Genomic DNA, 22,924 nt, shown 5'->3' with positions numbered 1-22,924 from the left:
ACAGCTCTAACCAAAGATGTCAGCAGTTCCAATCTACCAGCTGCTCCTTGGAAACCCTATGGGGCAGTTCTATTCTGTCCTATACAGTTGCTGTGAGTTGGAATTGACTCAACGGCAACAGGTTTGGTTTTCTGGTAACAGCTTGATAAGCAGCCTTGGTGGCACAGTGGTCAAAGCACTCACTACTAACTGAAAGGTTGGCAGTTTGAACCCACCGGCCACTCTGAGGGAGAAAGATGTGGCAGTCTGCTCCTGTAAAGATTACAGCCTTGGAAACCCTATGGGGCAGTTCTACTCTGTCCTATAGGGTCGCTATGAGTCAGAATTGACTCGACGGCAATGGGTGTTTGTCTTTTTTTTTTTTGTTTTGACAGTTTGATAAAACATTTAAAGAGTCCCTTGTGCAAATAAGTCCCAATATGTCACTCCTCTAAATTTGGACCAAGGTGAGAGGGTGGTGACGTCAAAATGCATACTGACATCTGGAGTCTGGACTAAACTCTCATGTCCTCAAGAGACAGCTGGCATCATAACAAGAAGCTATGAGGACCATCATAAGCTAAGGTTAATTACTATAAACAGGAGAGATGATTAAGATGCTTCTATGTAACTATTAGCCCCCCTGCTTGTTGTTGTTAGGTGCCTTCAAGTCGGTTCCGACTCATAGTGACCTTACGTACAACAGAATGAAACATGGACTGGTCCTGCGCCATCCTCACAATAGTTGTTATACTTGAGCCCATTATTGCAGTCACTGTGTCAGTCCATCTTGTTGAAGGTCTTCCTCTTTTTATTTGACACTCTACTTTACCAAGCATGATGTCCTCCTCCAGAGACTAGTCCCTCCTGATAACATGTCCAAAGTACATGAGACAAAAGTCTCACCATCCTTGCTTAGAAGGAGCATTCTGGCCTTAATTCTTCCAAGACAGATTTGTTCATTCTTCTTGCAGTCCATGATATATTCAATATTCTTTACCAATACCATAATTCAAAGGCATCAATTCTTCTTTGGTCTTCCTTATTCATTGTCCAACTTTCCCATGCATATGAGGCAATTGAAAATATCATGGCTGGGGTCAGCCACACCTCCAAACAGAACAAGGGGATACTGTGTGGTTTAAAATCAGGAAAGCTGTGCATCAGGGTTGTATTCTTTCACCATAATTATTCAATCTGTATGATGATCAGATAATCCGAGAAGCCAGACTCTATGAAGAAGAACGTAGCATCAGGATTGGAGGAAGACTCATTAACAACCTTGGATTTGCAGATGACACAACCTTGCTTGCTGAATGCAAAGAGGACTTGAAGCCCTTACTGATGAAAATCAAAGATGACAGCCTTCAGTATGGATTACATCTCAACATAAAGAAAACAAAAATCCTCAAACACCTGGACCAATAAGCAACATCATGATAAACGAAGAAAACACCGCAGTCATCAAAGGAGGGAGATTTGGGACATTCGTTTTTCCAGAATTTAGGACGGTCAGCACTGGGTCCCATGGGTTTTGGATCCTGACTGTTGTTGGGTAGGTGACGTCTTGCCACTCCTTGTACGGGAAGGTGCTTTTGTGACAAAGTGGCAGCCATGTTTGCACACTGTATTAAACTTGGCACCCACCTATAATGATGTGTTTTAGCATTCTCTCTAATTAGTTTTTCTCACTAGCTCTTGGATGACTCCTGCACTCTATAATTATTTCTTTCACTGGCACTTATGCCGATATTGTACCCTTTGCCTAATAATTACTGTAATTATAGTCACTATATTTGGATCTGGTGCCTGTGTGATAAACGGTTTTATTATATGCGTTTGATGGCAAGTGATTTCTAAGTGGGCGTCTATAGGAAATTATCGAGGTACTGCTAGGAGACATGTTAAAATGTTTTTTTTTGATAACAAATAACTTGATGAAGTTAACCGCATGACAGGAGACATGAGCAGAGAGCGAGCTGAAGTTGAATTCAAGGAATTTTTTGTATGGTGCAAATATAGCCTAAGAGCAGAAGGGGACCGATTTGAACCTCTGGCTATCTTGGGGTTGATGGCATACACAGGGCTCCATGAACACTTATCACTGAAAAGGGGCAGCAGTAAAGAAAGGAAAGGAAAGGGGTACAGATCCCCACAGGGACATGTTCCCTGCTATCTTGCTTCCTCTTGCACACTGGCTCCCCATCCTCCCGACTTCAGGACTGGGTTCCCTGGATTTCAGGAACGCCTCAGCTGAATGCTTTCCTTTTTTCTTTTTAACTTCTTCTTATCTGTAATTCTTTTCTATTATGGTAAATATATAAGTAACAACGTATTTGTCATTTCAACGTACATTTCATGTACAGCTCAGTGACATTAATTATGTTCATCATCTTGTTCAACCATCACTCTTTGTTGTTAGTTGTGTTTGATTCCAACTCATGAAGACCCCCATGTGTGCAGAGTAGAACTGCTGCATAGGGTTTTCAATGCTGTGACCTTTTGAAAGCGGATAGCTAGGCCTGTCTTCCGAGGAACCTACGGATGGGTCTGAACACCAACTTTTCCATTAGCAGTTCGGTGCTTAACTGTTTGAGCCACCCACAGGGACTCATAACCCTTACCCATTCCCAAATTTTTGCATCGCCTTTAAGAGAAGCTTAGTGTTCCCTGTGAATGCTTTCCTTTTTTGAGGAAGTCAAGGCACTAGCTCTACCTCTTTGCCACCTGACAAGAGAAGAATTGGTAGGAGTGAAGGATGTACAGGAAAAGTAAAATCGAACAAGCAAGCAAAATTCAGGGCCCAGTTTCAAAGCTACGTCCTGGGGAAAGTTTCCTCAGTTACGCAACCACCTCCCATCCCTGGAGATCTAAGCCGCCTTCAGTTATGTGTGTCTGTGTGGTTCTGTTTTCTGTACTGTGTAGGCAATCTGTGCTTCTATCACACTTCAATTACCCACAGATCAAACTTGTATGTTTGCTCAGCACATTTTGTGGGCCCACTAAACTATAATAATTAAGCTCCACTTATTTAGCTCTTACCAAGTGCAGTGTATTATGCTAAGTGCTTTAGATGCATTATTTAATTTAATCCTCCCACCAATCCCTTGAGTTATGGACTATTATTATTTCCATTTTGCAGACAAGAGGTAACTTGCCAAAGTCACACAGTTAGTAAGGGGCAGAGCTAGGATTTCCAGCCAAGCCGGCTGACTCCACAGCCTGCATTATCGCACCTCCCAGTTTCCATGAGCAATTGGACGACTGGAACGTGTTTAGCAAATGCTAAAATACTTCCATTACACCTGTTTCCAGATTACATGCAGCTCAACAAATGTTAGGTTTCTTAGCATCAGTGGATGATGGGCGTAACAGAAAGTGATTCACGAGTTTCTTTAGCATTTTCCTTTACCAGATGACAGGCACTTCTTGCGCTTAACCCTTTGAGACACTCCAGAGTTCTTTAAGAGGCTATAGAGTATGTGGTTCCGTTCCAGGCTGGAGTGTGTGCTAAAGGCCAGGTGATGGTGGGGTGAGCCCATGAGTGGGTGAGTCATAGCACAGCATGGGATGGAAAGGTGGGGAGCAGCCTCACCTGGGCACACGTACTCCTTCTTCTGCACGTCTGCCACGTTGAAGCCCCTCAGCTGCACAGGAGCCATGCAGAGTGTGAACTGGCCAATTGTCCGCCGCTGTCGCAGCCAATCAGAGAGCCAGGCCAAGTGGCAGTCACAGTACAGGTGATTGGAGTGGAGACGCCTGGGAAAGAGAGGGGCAGAGGAAAGACGTGGTCACAGAGTGGTGTGGGGAGCCTGGCCAAACAGAGTGGGGGTGGGAGGTTTTGAGCTCAGGGAAGCACTTCCCTCTGCACTGGTAAATTACTACATGAGCCCCAACTCTTTCACTGCCAACCCACAAATGACAGTTATCTTCAGATGCAGGGCACAGCCCATGGATGTCCCCAGGCTTCTGTGCAATTCCCCATATCTTAGTAGTGGTAATTCCACCCCTTACTTTCCCACTCAAGAAAGCCTCTCAGCATAATAAGAGAGAGAGAGTGACGTTATTATAGTGACAATCCTGACTCGAGTCAAATCCTTACAAAGGGGTGACTCATCTGCAAATGTCAGTACTTTAGCTATCATCAGTTACAGATAGCTTGAAACACATCTCTCAATGTCCCAGACTATGGTGACATGGTGGCTGAGACCTACTGTCGCCTTTACCCTTTACTTCTCCTTCCCCATTCCCACCTAAATATCCCTTTAATGAACTACCTACATGTAATGCTAGTGGGCCTAAAACCAATGCCACTTCTGTACTCTAGCAGGGTGAGTATGGGACAGAGAGTTTTAGTCATATAAAAAATTATAAGTATTAATATATTGTGATTGCCCTCAAGTCGACTCTGACTCCTGGTGATCCTGTGTGTGTCAGAGTAGAACTGTGACTCATAGAGTTCTCAATGGCTGATTTTCCAAAAGTAGATGGCCAGGGCTTTTTCCTGAGGTGGACGCAAACCCCCAACCTTTTGGTTAGCAGCTGAGCACATTAACCAATTGCACCACCCAGGGACTCCTTAGTCATCATACAATTGAGTCTCTGATACCAATTTCAAGCGCCCAATCCTGGACATGCTAATCAGCTAGCAGTATCTTGGGACTCTCAAGTACTCTGTGTCGAGCCAGTTAATACTGAGTGGCAGCCTGAAGGAGTAGCTCAGGCTACCTCCATGCCTGGAATGGAGAGAGCTGAAGGGCTCTTGACCATGCTCCACTTAGTGTAGAGTCAACATTGCTAAACACAGGCCAAGTGCAGCTCACTTGTGCTGCGTGCCAGCACTGCCTTCCTGCCGCTGTCTGGATGCAAACCCCGGCCGACCAGGGGCACTGGCTGCCTCGGCTGCCTCAGGCACCCTCACTCCAGGAGTCCCCGCATCCCTTCATATCAGACATACAGTATGGACCTGTATCCCACATAAAATGTCATGTTTTGTTTTCTGCTGAAAAAAGAATGAAAAGAATTTATGACTGTGTTTTTTAATTTCGATTTTGCAATTTTCTTTTGCATTTCAGAGCCAATAGTTTCAGGTTGAACACATTTTCATAGGCCCTTGAAAAGATTCTAGGACCACGATACCGTGCCTCTAGTGGGTGCCTTTGCTCTCCCGTTCGCTCACCCAGCTCACAGGCCCCCTGTGCCACTGAGGCAAGCATGGCTTCCTCTTAGCCTGGCACTCCAGAAAGAGGTGGGGTGGTAGTGGTGTGTTTAGGGGGGAGAAAAGCACAAAATCCTAAGCTACTGGGAAGTTCTGAGAGGGAAAGCAAGACGTCTGTTCTCTATTCAACAAACATGACCACTTTGTGTCTGGAACAAAGAGGAGGCCTGGTGGTGGACTTGTAGCTGTTTACCAATTAACTTATTGCTGTCAAGTTGATTGCAACTCATGGCAACCCCATGTGTGCCAGAGTAGAACTGCGCTTCACAGGGTTTTCAGTGGCTGATTTTTTGGAAGTAGACTGCCAGGCCTTTCTTCCGAGGTGTCTCTGCATAGACTCGAACCTCCAATCTTTTGGTTAACAACCAAGCACTTAACCACTTGCACCACCCAGGGACTCTTTTTAGCTGGTTGGTATTTCCTAAAAAGTGTGAAAAAGAGGAGGGGACTCTCTTTCCACACTAGGCCTTCATGGGAAATTTTAGCATCAGCAAAAAGTATCTGTCTCCTGGCCCATCGGTGAGCTGCCGCCGAGAGAGAATTCTATGGCCAATGAGCCTCACAAGTATAAAGTTTACCTAGGGAAATTGCAATCGTGAGTTAGTCCTTGGTGACAAGACGGAGCACAGGGCAGGCTGCGGCGGCATGTGACGCTGAGGCACAGATGTTTTCTGTGTGCCAGAAGAATTGGAGCTTCTTAATATTGTGGTGTTGGCAAAGAATACTGAATATACCATGGACCATCAAAAGAATGAACAAACCTGTCTTGGAAGAAGCACAACCAGAATGCTCCTTAGAAGCAAGGATGGCAAGACTATGTCTCTCATACTTTGGACGTTATCAGGAGGGATCAATCCTTGGAGAAAGACATCATGCTTGGTAAAGTAGAGGGTCAGCAGAAAAGAGGAAGATCCTCAATCTGATGGACTGACACAGTGGCTGCAACGATGTGCTCAAGCATAACAAGGATCATGAGGATGGCGCAGGACCGGGCAGTGTTTCGTTCTGTTGTTCATAGGGTTGCTATGAGTAGCAATTGACTCAATAGCAGGCACCTAACAACAACAACAAGAAGTTTGGATTTTATTTGGAAAGGCAGTTGCCCTCTTTGGCAGCACAGCCACAGGGATTCACTATAAAGTACTGAGCACCAGCCCATGAGGCAGTTCAATGAGAACAAACTCCTGTCAGTTCCAATCAAAGGTAAGAGATCAATAGAAAAACAAATAATGGGCTTTAGGTAAGTCAGATCCTTACTGAGCTGATTAATTTCTGGGATAATCAAAATGTCAGAGGCTTCCATTTTGGAAGATTGTATCAGGTTGGTTCTCATTCTCTGCTGCCCAGCTCAAAGTTCTCATTCTTCTTCTCCCTGATACAGATGTTCCCTATCCCTTTGTTTGTCTTTGTAGGAGTTTCTCCCCTCCCATATGGGACCATGGAAAAGAAGTGACCAAAACTGACTTGGAAGGCACATGAGGGCTCTTATCAAAGGTCCAGGGCAGTGGACAGGCTCAGTACCCCCATTTTGGAATTTTACCCACCGGAAATGTGGGGAAGGGTCAGGCTGGGTGGACTTTTTCAAGCCATCTTTCATATCGTGTTTGGGAGACTGAATTGGGCATTATCACCTCAAACACTAATATTAAAAGAAAAATAATCATAATAGTCATGAAACTTGAACTGGGAACTTCCAGGAATATTCCTAGTCCTCTTAAGTGGGAAGGGAAATGGTTTTAATTACTTTAAATCATGTCGATGAGTTGTGATGGCAAAGATAAGGGGGAGGGAGTCTCTGTTGGGCCTTGGGCTGTGTGGAAGCTCTGGTCTCCCCTTCCTCTGCCCCCCTAGCATCTGCTCTCCTGCTGTTGTTTCTCCTTGATGGTGGTCCAAACTCAGACTCTGAAGTCAAATTGCTTGGGTCACACAGTGGCTCTGGGTGGTTCAATGGTTAATACACTCAGCTGTTAACCAAAAGCCTGGTGGTTTGAGTTCACTCATAGGCATCTTGGAAGAAAGGTCTGGTGATCTACTTCCAAAAAGTTAGCTATTGAAAACACTGTGGAGCACAATTCTACTCTGACACACATGGGGTCACCATGAGTTGGAATTAACTTGATGCCAACTGGTTAGGTTTGGTTTGGACGTTGGCTCTGTGCTTTTCCAGACTCTGACTTTGGGACTTTGAGAAGTTATTTAACTCTGGGCATCAGTGTTGTCACCTGTAAAATGGGGATATTCATGGTGCCTCCTACCTAAGGCTGTTGTGAGGATTGAAATGATTCATAGGAAGTGCTTAGCACAGAGTTGGCACATAGTAAACCACAGAAGAAATGTTTACTACCATCATGGTTGACAGGACAGTATGTGCATCTAGCTCCAAATTCCAGTTTCTCTCTAACCTGTGACCCTGCCTGTACAAGGCTATAATTCTTTATATATCAAAGCATCAAGGTGGCTAGCTGGTTCTTGCATGCCGTACTGCAATCTTTTGCTGATGGAAACACCATACTCAATGTTGATGAAACCACCTTTAAAGAACATAAGGTGAATGAATACAAATGCCAATTTATAAAAGGTGCCTTTTAGCCACAGACACCAAATTAAATTTCCAGCAAATCCTTTTAGAGAGGGTCAGTGTTCATTTTCTATAAAATGTGGCTTTCTGAATTCAATATAAAATCTTTCCTTTAGAAATCCCATTTATGACTTCCTTCCTCTCTCATCTTCCCCCCTTCTCCACCACCACCAGCTCCCCTCCCTTTAATTACAGTGCAGGGGGATTAGTCAGCTCAAGTCTCCAGGGAGTTCTATACAGAGCCATCTCTGAAATTAAACTAAAGACAAAATGGCAGCGGCAGGGAGCAACAGGAACAGACGAGACTGATTGATTGATTCGAGCTCATCAGACGAGTGTTCAGGACCATAGAGAAGAATGACAACAGAAACAGGAGACAAAAATCCTCCCGCCCTCTTCCCCCACCTCTATACACTCCAAACAAAGCACCCAAGACCCAAGCCTAGTCCCCTCCCTCACTTCCATGGAGCCAGCTCTGGCTTCTGTTATTCCTGCTCCTAAATAGAAAATAACAAAGGTAGGGAAGAATACATCGCAGGGAGTCCCTGGGTGGTGCAACTGGTTAATGTGCTCAGCTGCTAACTGAAAGGTTGGAGGTTCAGGTCCACCCAGAGGCACTGCGGAAGAAAGGCCTGGTGACCTACTTCCAAAAAATCAGCCATTGAAAACCCTGTGGAGCATGGTTCTACTCTGACACACGCTAGGATGCCAAGAGTCAGAACTGACTCGATGACAACTGTTTCTTATTTTTATTTTTTAATAAATCATGGATGAGAGGCCCCCAGGAGTTAAATGCTTGATTTCTGCAGGTGACAGTAATTTTTCTTTGATTCATCCCACCTGTCTGGCCTAGCATCATGAGGCTCACTTCTGGCTTCTTGACCAGGAGCCCTGGGCCGCACTCTCCTCTAGCTCATCTGTGGCTGTCAGGGATGGATTACCCAATGAGCTGGTGCAGACTGTACTCACTGGTTAATCCACCCCTGGTGGCTGTGCTGTGGTCTTTGAAGGGGTCTTTGAAGACCGAATTGTTTCTCCTTAAAATCCCATTACTGCACTATCCCAGGTTAAGGGGAAGGAAAAGGGCAGATTTTCTTGGCTAAATTATGAAGCTGAACATGAAGGACCAAAGGAAGAATTTGGGAAGTAAAGTTGGAAGTTAGGCTGGGATTATTATTAATCTTTATCCTAATGATTATTTGCTGAGTGCACACCACGAACCAGGCACTTCACTTGTTAGTGTATTTCATTCTCAACACAACCTGAAGGTAGGCATGAACTCACTTTACATATAAACATCCAAGTTTACATTGCAGGTAAGTGGCAGGGCTCGCATTTAAACTCGGCTCTGCTTGACTCCAAACTCTGGGTCTTTCTTAGGGTGCTAACTATGGTTTTCTCATACATTGCTTCATTGGTTTTTGATTCCTTCTTGCTTGGAAATAAGGTTGTTTTCCCTGGGTGGCACAAATGCTTAAGCACTCGGCTACTAACTGAAAGTTTGGTGGTTTGAATCCACCCAGAGGTACCTTGGAAGAAAGGCCTGGTGATCTCCTTCTGAAAAATCAGCCACTGAAAACCCCATGGAGCACAGTTTTATTCTGACACACATGGGGTACCATGAGTCGGCACCAACCTGATGGCAGCTGGTTTGGTTTCCCTCTAGTGCCATGGTTCTCACCCTGTATAAGCATCAGAATCACCTGGAGGGTCTGTGGAAACAGACTGTGGGCCCTACTCCTTGAGATTCTGATTCAACAGGTCTGGGGTGGGGCCTGAAATTTTGGTATTCTAATAAGTTCTAGGCTGTGCTGCTGGTCTGGGACACCATTCTGGGAACCACTGCTCTAAGGACTTTCAGATCTTGGTTTTCATATTGCTTGGGGGCTGTAAATAAGCTGGTTGCTTGGTACTTTCAGTCCAGATTTCTGGATAGAATGGTAATAATAATACTAACAATATAATTTACTGTGTACTACTCACCAGGTGCGTTACATATTTAATCTCACCTGATCCTCTCCACCACCCCCACTTGCAGAGGAGGAATAGTTGTCATTAGGGGTTAGGTTGGCTGAGGTCACAGAAATAATAAAGGGCACAGCAGGAATTCAATCCTTGGCCTTGGCCCTTGGCCTGAAAGCTCTTGGGAGCTGAGTCTCCCTACTACTGTGCTGCAAACACCCCTGAGGCTCTACTGACACAAGAAAAGCATCAAGTCGGGGCCTGTTTGGAAAAGCCCACAGAGTTCATTTGCAGAGAAACGACAAAGGGTCACTGGCTGAATGTGTAGGGTAACTCCCCAGGTCATAAGGCATGAGAAGCGCTCTAGGTATTGAAGGTTAGGGGGATATTTGCTTCCTGAGTACGTACCCTGGAAAGCTTGGTCCCACCCAGCATATGAAAGGTAAAGAACCAAGTTATTGCATCCTAATGTTAGAACACCATCCAAAGAGCAGGTGAGAGGGGGAAAGTGGTAAATGGGGGCTGGGCAGGATGGGGAGAAGGAGGGACTAAGACTTCCTCTCTTCTACCATTCACACAGGGGGAAACAATTGTTAACCATTGAATTGCCAACGGTACATGAAATTAGCTAAGTACCTGGTGAATCATTAAGTCACAGCTCTACATGCTCTGTGATAATGTAAAAATAAAAAACTTTCCCATCAACATAGAAAATACCCAAATACAATATATGAAGAACTCCCCCAGTCCCAAGGTGAAGAGAGATGACTCTGTCTAATGAATGCAGAAGAGTGATTAGCAACCATGGATGGAACCATGACACTTTCCCCACCCGCTCTTGCTCACCAACACACCCCATAGTTAATAGCAGAAGGAGGAGGCATTTGAATGTAGGACTCATTGACCAAATCTTAGCCTGGTAGGCTTGACAAGCAGCTTAGAGTGCTGCACATTGGGTTGGGTGGGTGGGTGGGAGGTAGGAGGGGGAAGAAGCGGGGCTTTTACTCACAAAGTTCGAATCTTCGGCATGTGGTTGAAGCTGGTGACCAGGATGCGGCTGATGTTGTTGTTGTTGAGGGTACTGCAGAGATGGAGAGAAAGGAGTAAAGGTCACCAGGGAAGCAGTGTTGTGGCAGGGAAGGGGGACACCAAGTTACTGATAGAAGGTAGTTGGGAGCATATATATGACTGCTAGAAGGTTCATAAATCAACGGCCAAGGGCCAGTCAGTGGGGCAGCAGGAGATAGGTGGACAGATGTATAGGTGATAAGGGAATTCACTGACTCCTGTTTCAGGTGGATCATTGCTCCCCACTGCTTTTCTCTCAGTTCTTACTTATCCGCCTTGAGTAAAAATATCCCTTCCTGCAACCCTATGATGTGCTGGTGCCTAACTATAATATCTCTAATTCTCACAATTGCAATGCCAGTTAGGGATTACCGTCCTCATTTTAGAGAGAAGGAAACAGATGAACATCATTTTGCTTATTAACACACACTCTACAAGGTGGTGGTGGTGGTCAACTGCTGTTGAGTACTTAACTGTTTGCACCACTAATATCCCTCTATCATAGATGAGGAGGTCCCCGGGTGGTGCGAGCCATTTGCGATCAACTCCTAACCTAAAGGTTGGTGGTTTGAACCAATCCAGAAGCACCACAAAAGAAAGACCTGGCACTCTGCTTCCATAAAGATTACAGCCAAGAAAACTCCATGGAGCAGTTCTACTCTGTCACATGGGGTCACCATGAATTGGAATTGACTTGACGGAAATGCATTTGATTTGGTATTATAGATGAGGAGGCTGAGATGCAGAGAGGGAAAATAACTGTTCCAAGGACCCACAGGTGGCCAGCTCTGGAGATGGAATTTGAACCCAGCACTAATTCTTTTTTCTCCCGCCTTCCCATATTTATTGGGCACCTACCATGTGTCAGGCATTATTTTAGGCATTTAGTATAAGAGCGAAGAACTAACAGACCAAACTTAATGTTGCTTGGTTCTGCCCACTTCGTAATTTTACTAATAAGCTAATACAGACACTTGACATTTTATGAAGTTGAACCTACTTAGCTTGTTTTGTTTTGGGTGCGTTGAGGGGGTTATCCATCCTGTCTCCATTAACCCAGGGTACCTTCAGAATACCTCATTAGACATGTCTGAAGAATTTGTCACTGTCATTAGACCAGGCTCTCCTGCCTTTGCAGGGAGCTTCCTGAGGGCAAGGACTATGCCTCTCCCTTCTCCATCAGATTAGGAATGCCTCTAGGGCGGAAACGGTGCCTTTGTCTCCACTTCCACCCATTCCAGAGTTCTAGGCGCCAACCTGGGGAAACCTAATCAGGGCTGCTCACTGACTACCGGTTAGCAATCTGAGCGTCCTACTCATCTCTCAAAGGCAAAGGTTAGCAATCTGAGCATCCTACTCATCTCTCAAAGGCAAAGAGCAAGAAACCTTTGTGGAGAAATGGCTTGCTTCCTACCACACGCAGCAACTCAACAGCAGGTGGAGTTCACAGCCCATCTCTAATTTAGCTGAATATACAGGATAGATGCACACAGGGTTTGGACAGTAACTGCATCTAGCAGTAGTCTGAAAGGGAGATGACTTATTAATGTCTTTGCTGTTGTTGTTGTTTGGTGCCGTTGAGTTGCTTCTGACTCATAGCAACCCCAGGCACAGCTGCCAGGTCCTGCGCTATCCCCACAATCGTTGCTGTGTTTGAACCCATTGTTGCAGCCACTGTCTCAGTTCATCTCATTAAGGGTCTTGCTCTCTTTCATTGACCCTCTACTTTACCAAGCATGATTTGTTTCTCTAGGGACTGGTCCCTCCTGATAACATGTCCGAAGTATATGAGACAAGGTCTTGTTATTCTCGCTTCTAAGGAGCATTCTGGCTGTGTACTTCTTCCATGACAGACTTGTTCGTTCTTCTGGCAGTCCATGGTATATTCAATATTCTTCACCAACACCATTATTCAGATGAGTCAATTCTTCTTCGGTCTTCCTTATTCATTGTCCAGCTTTCACATGCATATGATGCAATTGAAAATACCATGGCTTGGGTCAGGCACATCTTAGTCCTCAAGGTGACATCTTTGCTTTTTAACACCTAGGGGTGTTTTGCAGCAGATTAGCCCAATGCAATGCATCATTTGATTTCTTGACTGCTGCTTCCATGGGCGTTGATTGTGGATCCAAGTAAAATGCAATCCTTGACAACTTCAATCTTTTCTCTGTTTATCATGATGTTGCTTACTGGTCCAGTTGTGAAGGTTTTTGTTTTATGCTGAGGTGTAATCCATACTGAAGGCTGTAGTCTTTGATTTTCATCAGTAAGTGCTTCAAGTTCTCTTTGCTTTCAGCAAGCTAGGTTGTGTCATCTGCATATTGCAGGTTGTTAATGAGTCTATATTAATGCCTTACTACACTGATATTTAAATGTGAACCATAATGAGAGCTATAAAACATTTACGATAATAGCAATTATTCCAGAACCAAGATGACTAAACACAGTATTCAGACTTTTATGACTTGCTGCTTGGGGATGGCTAGCCCAGGGATTTCAGAGGGCCGGTAACCTCTTGGATGCTGATCTCCATGGCAGCTATGGTTTTTGTTTCCCTGATAAACATACATTTGTTTGATTTCTAGCCCTGGTGGCTTTTGCCTGTGCAGGGAGCACTGTGCTCTATCTGGTTCTAAAGCCCCTGTCTAGGTAACTGGCATTCAATGGATGTCTCGTTGTTATAACCCTAATACTGAAGAGCACTGTTGGTGAGCACATGGGCCTCTAAGACACAGACTTGGTTCAGATCCTGGTTCTGCCACTTATAGCCTGGAGAATCATGGGTAAGTTTTTTAAACCTCATTAAGTTTCCTCCTGGAGAGATTAATAGCACTGAGCACATAAAGTATGAGTGGTGATTAAATGAGATGATACTAGTAATTGCTAACACTAACTGAGTGTTAATTTTATGCCGGAGTCCCTGAGTGGTGCAAATAGTTAATGTGCTCAGCTGCTAACCAAAACGTAGGAGGTTTGAGTCCACCCAGAGGTGCTTAGGAAGAAAGACCTGGTGATCTACTTTTGAAAAAATCAGCCATTGAAAACCCTATGGAACCTCTGACACACATGGGGCCACCATGAATCAGAATCGACTTGATGGCAACTGGTTTAATTGTATGCCAGGCTAGCACTGGGCTAAGAGTTCTGCTTGGGCCATCTCATTTAATCTCTCCAACCACTCTATTAGCCAGGGACTTTTGATGTCATCTCCATTTCATGGATGGAGAAAGTGGTGCTACCAGGATTTGAATCCAAGCAAGCCTGGCTCCAGGGAGGATGCCTGGATTAGTTTCCTATTGCTACTGTAACAAATTACCACAAACTTCATGGCTTAAAACAACACAAATATATTCTTTTATGGTCTGAAGAAGAAGCCCTGGTGGTGTAATGGTTAAGCACTTGGCTGCTAACCAAAAGGTTAGCAGTTTGAACTCACCCAGGGGCTCCATGGGAGAAAGATCTGGTGATCTGCTCCCATAAAGATTATAGCCTAGGAAACCCTATGGGGAAGTTCTACTATGTCTTATAGGGTTGCTATGAGTGGATGGCATACAACAACAACAACAATATGATGGTTTGGAGGTTAGAAGTCTAAAATGGGTCTATGAGGCTACATTCCTCTTGGAGGCTTCAGAAGGCAGGAGGGCTTCTCTCCTTGTGCAGCCTGTAGAGGCCGCCTGCATTTCTTGGCTTGTGGTCCCTTCTTCACATCACTGCAACCTCTTGCTTTAGTGGTCATATTTCCTACTACTTCACTCTAATCTCCTGCCTCCCTCTTTTAAGGACTGTGATTAAATTTAGAGCCTACCTGGCTAATCCAGGCTCTCCTCATTTAAAGATCCTTAATCATATCTGCAAAGTCCTTTTGCTATAAAGTAATATTCACAGGTTCTGGGGATTAGGACGTGGACATCTTTGGTGGGCGATTATTCTGCCTACACAATGCCTTTGAGAAAAGGCATGTAAAGCCCTTAGCACATTGCCAGGCACGTAGTAAACATTCAATAATTATTGCTGTTAGCTGCGATCAAGTTGACCTGACTCATGGTGACCTCATGCACAATGGGATTGGACCACTGTGATCCATAGGATTTTCACTGGCTGATTTTCGGAATTAGATTGCCAGGTCCTCCTTCATAGTCTGTCTTAGTCTGGAAGCTCTGCTGAAGTCTGTTCAGCATCTTAGCAACATGTAAAGCCTCCACTGACAGATGGGTGGTGGCTGTGCATGAGGTGTATTGGCTGGGAATCGAATCCGGATCTCCCACATGGAAGGAAGGATTCTACTACCGAACCACCAGTGCTGTCATTCAATAATTAGTAGCTATTGTTATTGTAGCTTGTGCCTGGTTAGACCTTTAAAATTTACAATACATTTTCACATTTATCACATCTGGTACTCATAGCACTCTGAGGATGGAATTATCATTCCATTTTAGAGATGATCTGAGGCTAGGAGAAGCTAAGGGATTTGCCAAATCCCAACAGAGCTCCTGGAGGATTCAGGACTCACTGTTCTTTCTACATACCACAATATCCCCTACTTACCCACTTCCTCCCGCCTTCAGGGCAAGTTTGCTGCTCCAGCATGGACATTCTCTGTCACCTCCACCCCAGCACAGAAATAACTGCACAAGCATCCTCTTGCTTGTTGTGCTATATACAAAAGTCAGTTGCTATCAAGTCGATTCTGACTCATGGCGACCCCGTGTGTGTCAGAGTACAACTGTGCTCCATAGGGTTTTCAGTGGCTGCTTTTTTGGAAGCACATTATCAGGCCTTTCTCCTGAGGTGTCTCTGGGTGCACTTGAACTGCCAGTCTTTCGGTTAGCAGTTGAGCATGTTAATTGCACCACCCAGGGTCTCCTTTGTGCTATATGCTTCCCTTGAAAATGAACCAACAGAAAAATAAATGGTTCTGTCTGACAATGACCTCCCACCCCTCCCCACTGGATCGCTGACCCTGACAGCTATGGTGACCTCATCAGCCTAATCTTCTCTGCCTTAGCAAGATCACTTTCCCCATTTCTTGGAGGATTTTTGCTAGTTCTATAGTCTAGCTTCAACCTCACTGCTCTTCTCCTTTGGAGATATTTTGAGAAAATGTACTTTTCTCCAAATTACCCATAAAGTTTCACAATCAAGTTCAAGGTCAAATTAATTCTATAAACTTGAGGACCATCCTAGGTTCCTTCTTTTTTTTGTTTTTTTTGTTTTTGTACTACCACAAGTTATGGAACGGGCATTCCAGTATGAAATAGAAAACCATTTGCTGGCATGAGATTTAAAAGACAGTCCACATACTCCCATTTCTCTCTTAAAAAGCCCTTACCCCATTATAAGTGCCATATTTATATTGAGACTAAGTTTGACCTGTATACTGTCCAGTGATTCTTCTTCTTTGTCATTATGGGAGCATACCTGTTGCTGTCCAGTCAATTCCGACTCATGATGATCCCATATGTTACAGAGTAGAACTGCTCCATAGGGTTTTCTTGGCCGTAATCTTTACAGAAGCAGATTGGCAGGCCTTTCTTCTTCAGTGCCACTGGGCAGGCTCGAACTGCCAACCTTTAGGTTAGCAACTGAGCGCTTAACCGTTTGTGCCGCCCAGAACATTTTATTGGCGCATAAATGCCTAGTAAAAAGGAATCTGTATTAAAATGATCCATTTGGAGGATGCTAGTCCTACCAATGGACCCCCTTCTTTCTAGACTGTGAGCACTAAAAGGGGTATTAAACTTTTCATAGGTCACTAGGGGACTCATGAGTTTGTTATTGCTCCCATAGCATACAAATAGAACCTTAGTGCCCTGAAAGAGTTTGTGATTCCTCATGCCCCTCAGCTAACGGCTCCCCAGTAATGATGAATGCATGGGGAGGTAGTACAGGTAATGATCTACTCTAGGGTTTGGCAATCTACTGCCCACAGGCTGAATCCCACCCAGTGCAGCCTGCTTTACGAATAAAGTTTTACCCATTTGTTCATGTATGATCTATGGCTGCTTTTGCGTTACAGTTAAGTAGTTTGGACAGAGACTGTATGGCCCACAAAGCATAGAATAATTCCTCTCAGGCTCTTTACAGAAAACATTGCGTGAGTCCTGGCTGTTCTAGAACTGAGCAGTAAGAAGAGGGGATTAGGTCAGAGGCTTTCAAAATGAAAAAACAAAACAAAAAACCCACCAAAAAACGTGGGCAGCAAAGCCCAAGTGGTAGAGCTGGGACTCAAAAGCAGGTAGTCTAACTCTAGAATCCACACTTCTAGCACAATTTGTGTTCCCCCCTCAAGACTGATCTCACTGCTTCTGGAACCTGCCATGCTGTGACGGAGTTAGAGCCTCGCAAAGGTTCTGTTCAAGAGACAGGGCAGGTGAGTCCACTGTGGGTTGGGCACGGGATGAACTTGGGCAGTGGTTCTCAAAGTGTGGCCCCCAGACCTGCAGCATCACCTGGGCACTTGTTATAAATGCAAATTCTCAGGTCCCACTCTAGACCTATGAATCAGAAACTCTGGGGTAGGGACCAGCCTTGTGTGTTTCAACACACCCTCCGTAGGATTCTCATGCAAGCTGAAGTTTGAAAACCACTGAACCAGGGAAAAGGCTAAGCACACAGTCTTTACCCAAGTTTAAACGAAAAACAAACCAGTTGCCATCTAGTCAATTCTGACACACGGCGACCCCATGAGTGCAGAGTAGGACTGCTCAAGAGGGTTTTCAAATGATCTTTCAGAAGCAGATCACCAGGCCTTTCTTCTGAGGTACCTCTCAGTGTTTGAATCACCAACCTTTCAGTTAGGAGCTGAACTCTTAATTATCACCCAAGTGTAGAGGACAGTATGCTGCCATCTTGCTGCTTTCGGGACTGAAGACCTCTTTTGTAGAAGACGTGGTGTTTTCCTGCTTAGAAAGAGACCCATGCTCTGAAATAGCAGACAACCCTCATTGGAGGTGGCTGTAATCACTCTTGGGGAGCTCCAACTTGGCTTCTGCTCCCAGCTCCCCAGTCCTCTCTGCTGAGTGCTAATGCGTGGTTCTTCCTGGCATTACTCAAGGTAGCCATCTTTGATCTGGAGGAGCTAAGTCCAGCTGCAGCCACACCACCCTGGCAACCTTAATAAGGCTGACATTTCCCTCTGTCTCCTCCGATTAGGCCATCGCTTTATCACTCTGTGCTTTCCTGGCTCTGGGTGTAATCTGCGTGTTGTGTGTCCATAACACCATGTAATTGGCTCTAATGCAACGATATTATCTGTGAGCATGTATCACATAATTGCAAAATCAGGCATCTGCAGTAAGTGCCATTGCAATGTCCCTGGTGGCCAGCATTCCCGGGCGGGCCACTTTTGGGATGGTGCGCCCCTCCACACAGGTGGAGCTCCCGGACTCCTTGGGTCACATGGACCCTGTCAGATTGGCCCATTCATCCTCTGTCTCAAGGCAGGTTGACTTCTCCCTAAATCCAGATAAATGAGGTGGCTCCCTCCATAACTGTCCTCAGGAAGGAGACTCATGGCAATAGGATGTCTTTTTCAAGTGAGCCTGGAGATGCCCTGACTTGTACTTGCAAATGTGCATGTCTGATGGCCAGCACCCGAAGTCAGGGAAATACAACTGCCTCCAGCAGTGCCTATATTGAATCCACAGGGGCAGACATAACCAAAGTCACGAGAATCATTTCCTGAAGAGTGGCTGAGTGCAAACACTGTGGCTGCACCCTGAGAGAAAAATCTAAACCATTGCCCTGGGGGCTGGAAAGTGTGTGGACCTCAGGGGAGAGGAGGGAGCTCACTTCCGCTCCCCCTTCTTGCTTGGTTCAGGCAGGCCAGAGGAATGGAATCAAGGACACTCAGATGCTTTAGGGGCCTGCTATCCTCCTTGACTCACACCTCAAATCAGGCCTGACTTTTCTTAGTCCTGTGTAGAGGCTGCTGATCGACAGCCATCATGGAACTACGCCTATTGATGATGACCAGGCCCTGCAACACTCTCCTGGAGCCTGGGAATGTGAATGGTGTTAGCTGACTCGGCTCTATTAAAATGTGTGTGGATGGCTTCTTTTTGTGGACTTGGCCCCAGGAGAATACCCACTGAATGTCACCCATGGGTCTAATGAAGTTTAAAGAGGCATCCCTAAACTTCTCCCCAAGTTCGGGGTCTCAGGCCATCCTCAGTCCCTCCTCTCAAAGGCATCAAATCAGTCATTTTTAGATGATGCTCCACTCACTGTTTCTCTGCCATTAAGGTTGAACCTGCCTTTCTCACTCAGCTGTGCACTGCTCTAACTTGGCTGGTGGCTCTAGGAAACCCCAGAAATCAGGGAGAATGATGTGCAATAGTGTATCCTTTGGGAAAAAACCTAAATTGGAGTTACAGGTTCTCCCATGAACGTTCTACTTTTCCTCTAATGAGCTAGACTAGTAAAGAGAATTATTTTGAGGTGAGCTTGCCAAGTTCTTTCAATAAAGATGTCTATGATAATAACGATAATAATACTGATACTATTTATTAACTGTTTACCATGTGCCAGCACTGGGCTGAGCACTTCTCTTACATTATCTCATTCAATTCTCCCAATATTCCTGAGTTACTACTATTAATTTCATTTTATAGCTAATAAGTTGAGGTCCCTGGGTGGCACAAATAGTTTGTACTTGACTGCTAACCTAAAGGTTGGCAGTTTGAACTCACTCAGCAGCACCATGAAAGAAAGGCCTGGAGATCTGCTTCCGTAAAGACTGCAGCCAAGAAAACCCTGTGGAGCAGTTCTACTCTAACACACGGGGTTACCATGAGTCAGAATTGACTCGACAGCTGTGGGTTTGGGTTTTTTTTTTTGTTTAAGTTGAAGCCCAGAAAATCAATGAACTATGCCCAGATTCCATTCCACAGCTATTGAGTATGGAGCCAGTGTTCAAATTCAGGAAGTGTGATACCAGCAGCTATATTTTCAACCATTACACAAAACTGTCCCTTATAGGACTATCTTCAGAAAGATGTTGGGTGTCCAATTTCCATGTCTCCTGAGGTGAAAGCTAACCAAGTCGGTTAGTGGTGGATTCACCCCTCACTGACTTCAGTGTGGCGGGGACCATGACTTCCCCAGTGCCTTGCTCTCAAGGCTGCTCAAAAGCAAATGCGTCACTCGACCCTCCTCCTGCCCAAAGAACAAAAAGAGTTCAACATGGAGGGCAGTGGCGGGTGAGGAAGTGTACACAGAAGAAGGGCAACTAAGTCTTAAAGCTAACACGTCTAAGTGTTGCCAAACGCCCAAGCCAGCCTTTACTGTTGAATTGACTGATTGGAATTTTTGAGACTTCTCCAAAGACCTGAGGGTACAGTTCTACTCCTTACACAAAGCTCATCTCTTGCCTGTTAGGAGCAGGCAATGAGTCTCTGTGAGCAAGATGGGGCAGGAGGATCGAGAGTGAGATGGAGAGAGAGAGGAGGAAGGAGGGTGAGAAGGCACCTCTATACATTACCTGTTCTCCTGGACTATCCTGGGTGCTGCATATTACTGAGTTCCTTGATCTCCCTGCGGACCGTTTAAATTAAAGCTCATAACCATTGTGTGGGCATATAATGAAAACAACTGATGCTGCACTGATTAGTCCATTACTCTCAACTGTTAGAAAACATAATGATCTCACGAGGGGCCTTATTCACTGACGTATAGCAGTTGAGCTCTCATTTGACACCTCAAATTAGCAGCCAAAGCAATAACAGCTGGGGTTTTTGTCTCAATATTTGTACCCGACTCTAAAGTGATTTGGCACCGGGTGAGCATTATTTTTAAACACAGAGCTCTCACCGCCGAGTAACATTTTAAATGGTCTCCAGGTGTCATGTAAAACCTACAGAAATAAATAAAAAGAATCAGCCATCAATTTGGGCCTTTGATGATACGGATTCCTTAACAAAAGGGCTCGCCTTGGGTTCTTCCTTCATTATATATTCATATTGTGACAAGCAGAAACTCATCTCCTACCTAGCAGATCCTTGGTGTTAAAAAAAAAAAAAGAGGCCTAAAAAAAAAAAAAAAAAAGCAAAAAGTGAAATGAAAGATCAAAAAAGAAAGATGAATCCTCAAATCCTGCCATTGCTCAATCAGATGCTTGGGGAGGTGAGTTTTTACAGTGCCCCGGTGTTTTTGTGGTACCTAGACCCCGAAGAACTCCTTACTCATTCATTGAGATGATCACAGATATTGCCTGGTGGTGATTCAGAATGGCTCAAAAGCCTCCCAATGACTGATTTAATTGTAAAGGGTACCTTAAATAAAAGTATCAATGAGATAGCGCACTTCCCAATTCTACTTCATCATATGGAAACTGGGAGCCTAAGCCATCAATCTTGTCCACTTCATTAGTGAGAAACAGGCAGATGGCAGTGTGCCAAGATGTCTGGTATACATGTTGTGGGCTGAGGATGAAAGAGTGACCTCCGACTTACGTAGCTGCACAGGTGAGTTTCTAGTTGAGAGGAGGAGAAACTTGCAATTTCTATTCTAGCTGCATTTGGTACCAAGCTCAGTAAGATTGGAAGAAGGAGAAGGTTTTTAAATGTCCAATCATTTGTATGCAAAGTGAAGGCAGAGAGCAAGTCTGTTTTGTGTCCTGTTGCATAGCCAGGGCCTAGCCCAGTGTTTGGCATATAGGATGAGCTCAATAAATACTTACTGAACGGATGGAAGAGTTTCAAAATGTTAAGGGTCAGGTATTTGGCATCTTTTGACAAAAATAAATTTCCACTCTGAACAGTCTTCCATACTAATCCCAAAGTGCAAACTCAATTGCCTACGAGGGTGAGGAACTGTCACAGTGGGCTGCTTGGGGACAGTGGCAAACACGACCTTACTCAACAGGATCATCCCTTCTTGTTTCAAAGGATTGTTGCTATGCTGCAATGGGGGTGCAGTGTTGCTAATTCTACCATTTATATTTATCTATACATTTTAACACTATATATATAAAACATTTGCCATTTCAACATTTTATTGATATATACAGATGCATTTCATTTACATATGTAATCCATCAATATTACGTTCATTGCATTGTGCAACCATCACCGATATCATTTCCAATTTCTTCCATCATCCTTGTGCCTTTTTTTTTTAAAAAAGAGAAAGCCAGACATCTAGAATTTTTATATAAACCCTCCCGGTTTTTTAATATTGACAATTAAATCACCTTAAGGAACCAAATTCACAAAACATTTCACAGGCCAAACCAAACACACCTGGGGGCTAGATTTGGCTTGCAGGTGCCAGTTTTCAGCCTCTGAACCAAACAGACTCATTCAACATATGAATCAGAAAAAAATATATTCAGAAAATCAAAGTACTTCGATGGCATTGTGGCTGAAATGTGGTTAAAGCCTTTCTTCCATATGCAGACTCTTGAAGGGTGCCCACTAGCTGAGATACACTCCAGGAGCCTACTATTCAAATCAACTCTTTAAACTATTAAAAATCATTTAATGTTTCCCCAACTCTTCCACCACCGGCCCTCTACACACACACTATCATTGCTCAGGGACAAAGAGGTCTGAAGAAGTTTCTGTTTATAAGGCTAAGACTGTGTCCAGGCAGGTAGGTGTGCTCTTGTCTGGGTTCCACATGCTGCCTATCAGTTCTGTGTTGAACCACACAAGTCATTTCCCTGTTGCACAGTTGAGAACTGAGCCACGTCAAGCTATTAGCAGAAAAAATACTGCACAGGGTGCACGAGGCTCTGTTCCCTGACTGAGACACTGGAGTCCTGCTGTTACCCTCTGCTATTTGCAAAGGAGGGACCTTCTCAGGGAACTGGGTACAACTGACACCTTGGGCTATTTGGGCTCACAAATGGGCAGGGGCTCCCAGTGCCACCACTGGCGGCGGAATTAATAATGTGGAATTTGGTCTCTTTCCAGATTGCGCTTTGACTATACAGCAATCTGCTGAGGTCATTCTGCAAGCAGTGCTGCAGAACTGGGAGCCCCTGGGAAGAGAAGGTGCTGGTCTCCATGCTAAACATACAGTTTTTCCTTTGGCAAAATGCTTGGGAGCCCTGGTGGCGCAGTGTTAAGAGCTCAGCTGCTGACCAAAAGGTTGGCAGTTCAAATTCACCA

General features: G+C 44.7%; 1 protein-coding gene across 1 annotated transcript in view; it reads right to left on the bottom strand.

The window, feature by feature from the left end:
• Positions 1 to 22,924, bottom strand: part of SLIT3 (slit guidance ligand 3) — a 762,848-nt gene that overhangs the window by 155,656 nt on the left and 584,268 nt on the right. The window contains 2 exon segments of the mRNA XM_004371219.2: positions 3,575 to 3,738; positions 10,747 to 10,818. Coding sequence (XP_004371276.1) covers positions 3,575 to 3,738; positions 10,747 to 10,818 — 236 coding nt within the window.

The sequence above is a fragment of the Trichechus manatus genome, unplaced genomic scaffold, assembly GCF_000243295.1.
Source record: "Trichechus manatus latirostris isolate Lorelei unplaced genomic scaffold, TriManLat1.0 scaffold00011, whole genome shotgun sequence".
Classification (NCBI taxonomy): domain Eukaryota; kingdom Metazoa; phylum Chordata; class Mammalia; order Sirenia; family Trichechidae; genus Trichechus; species Trichechus manatus.
This window is presented reverse-complemented; position numbering and strand designations above follow the sequence as displayed.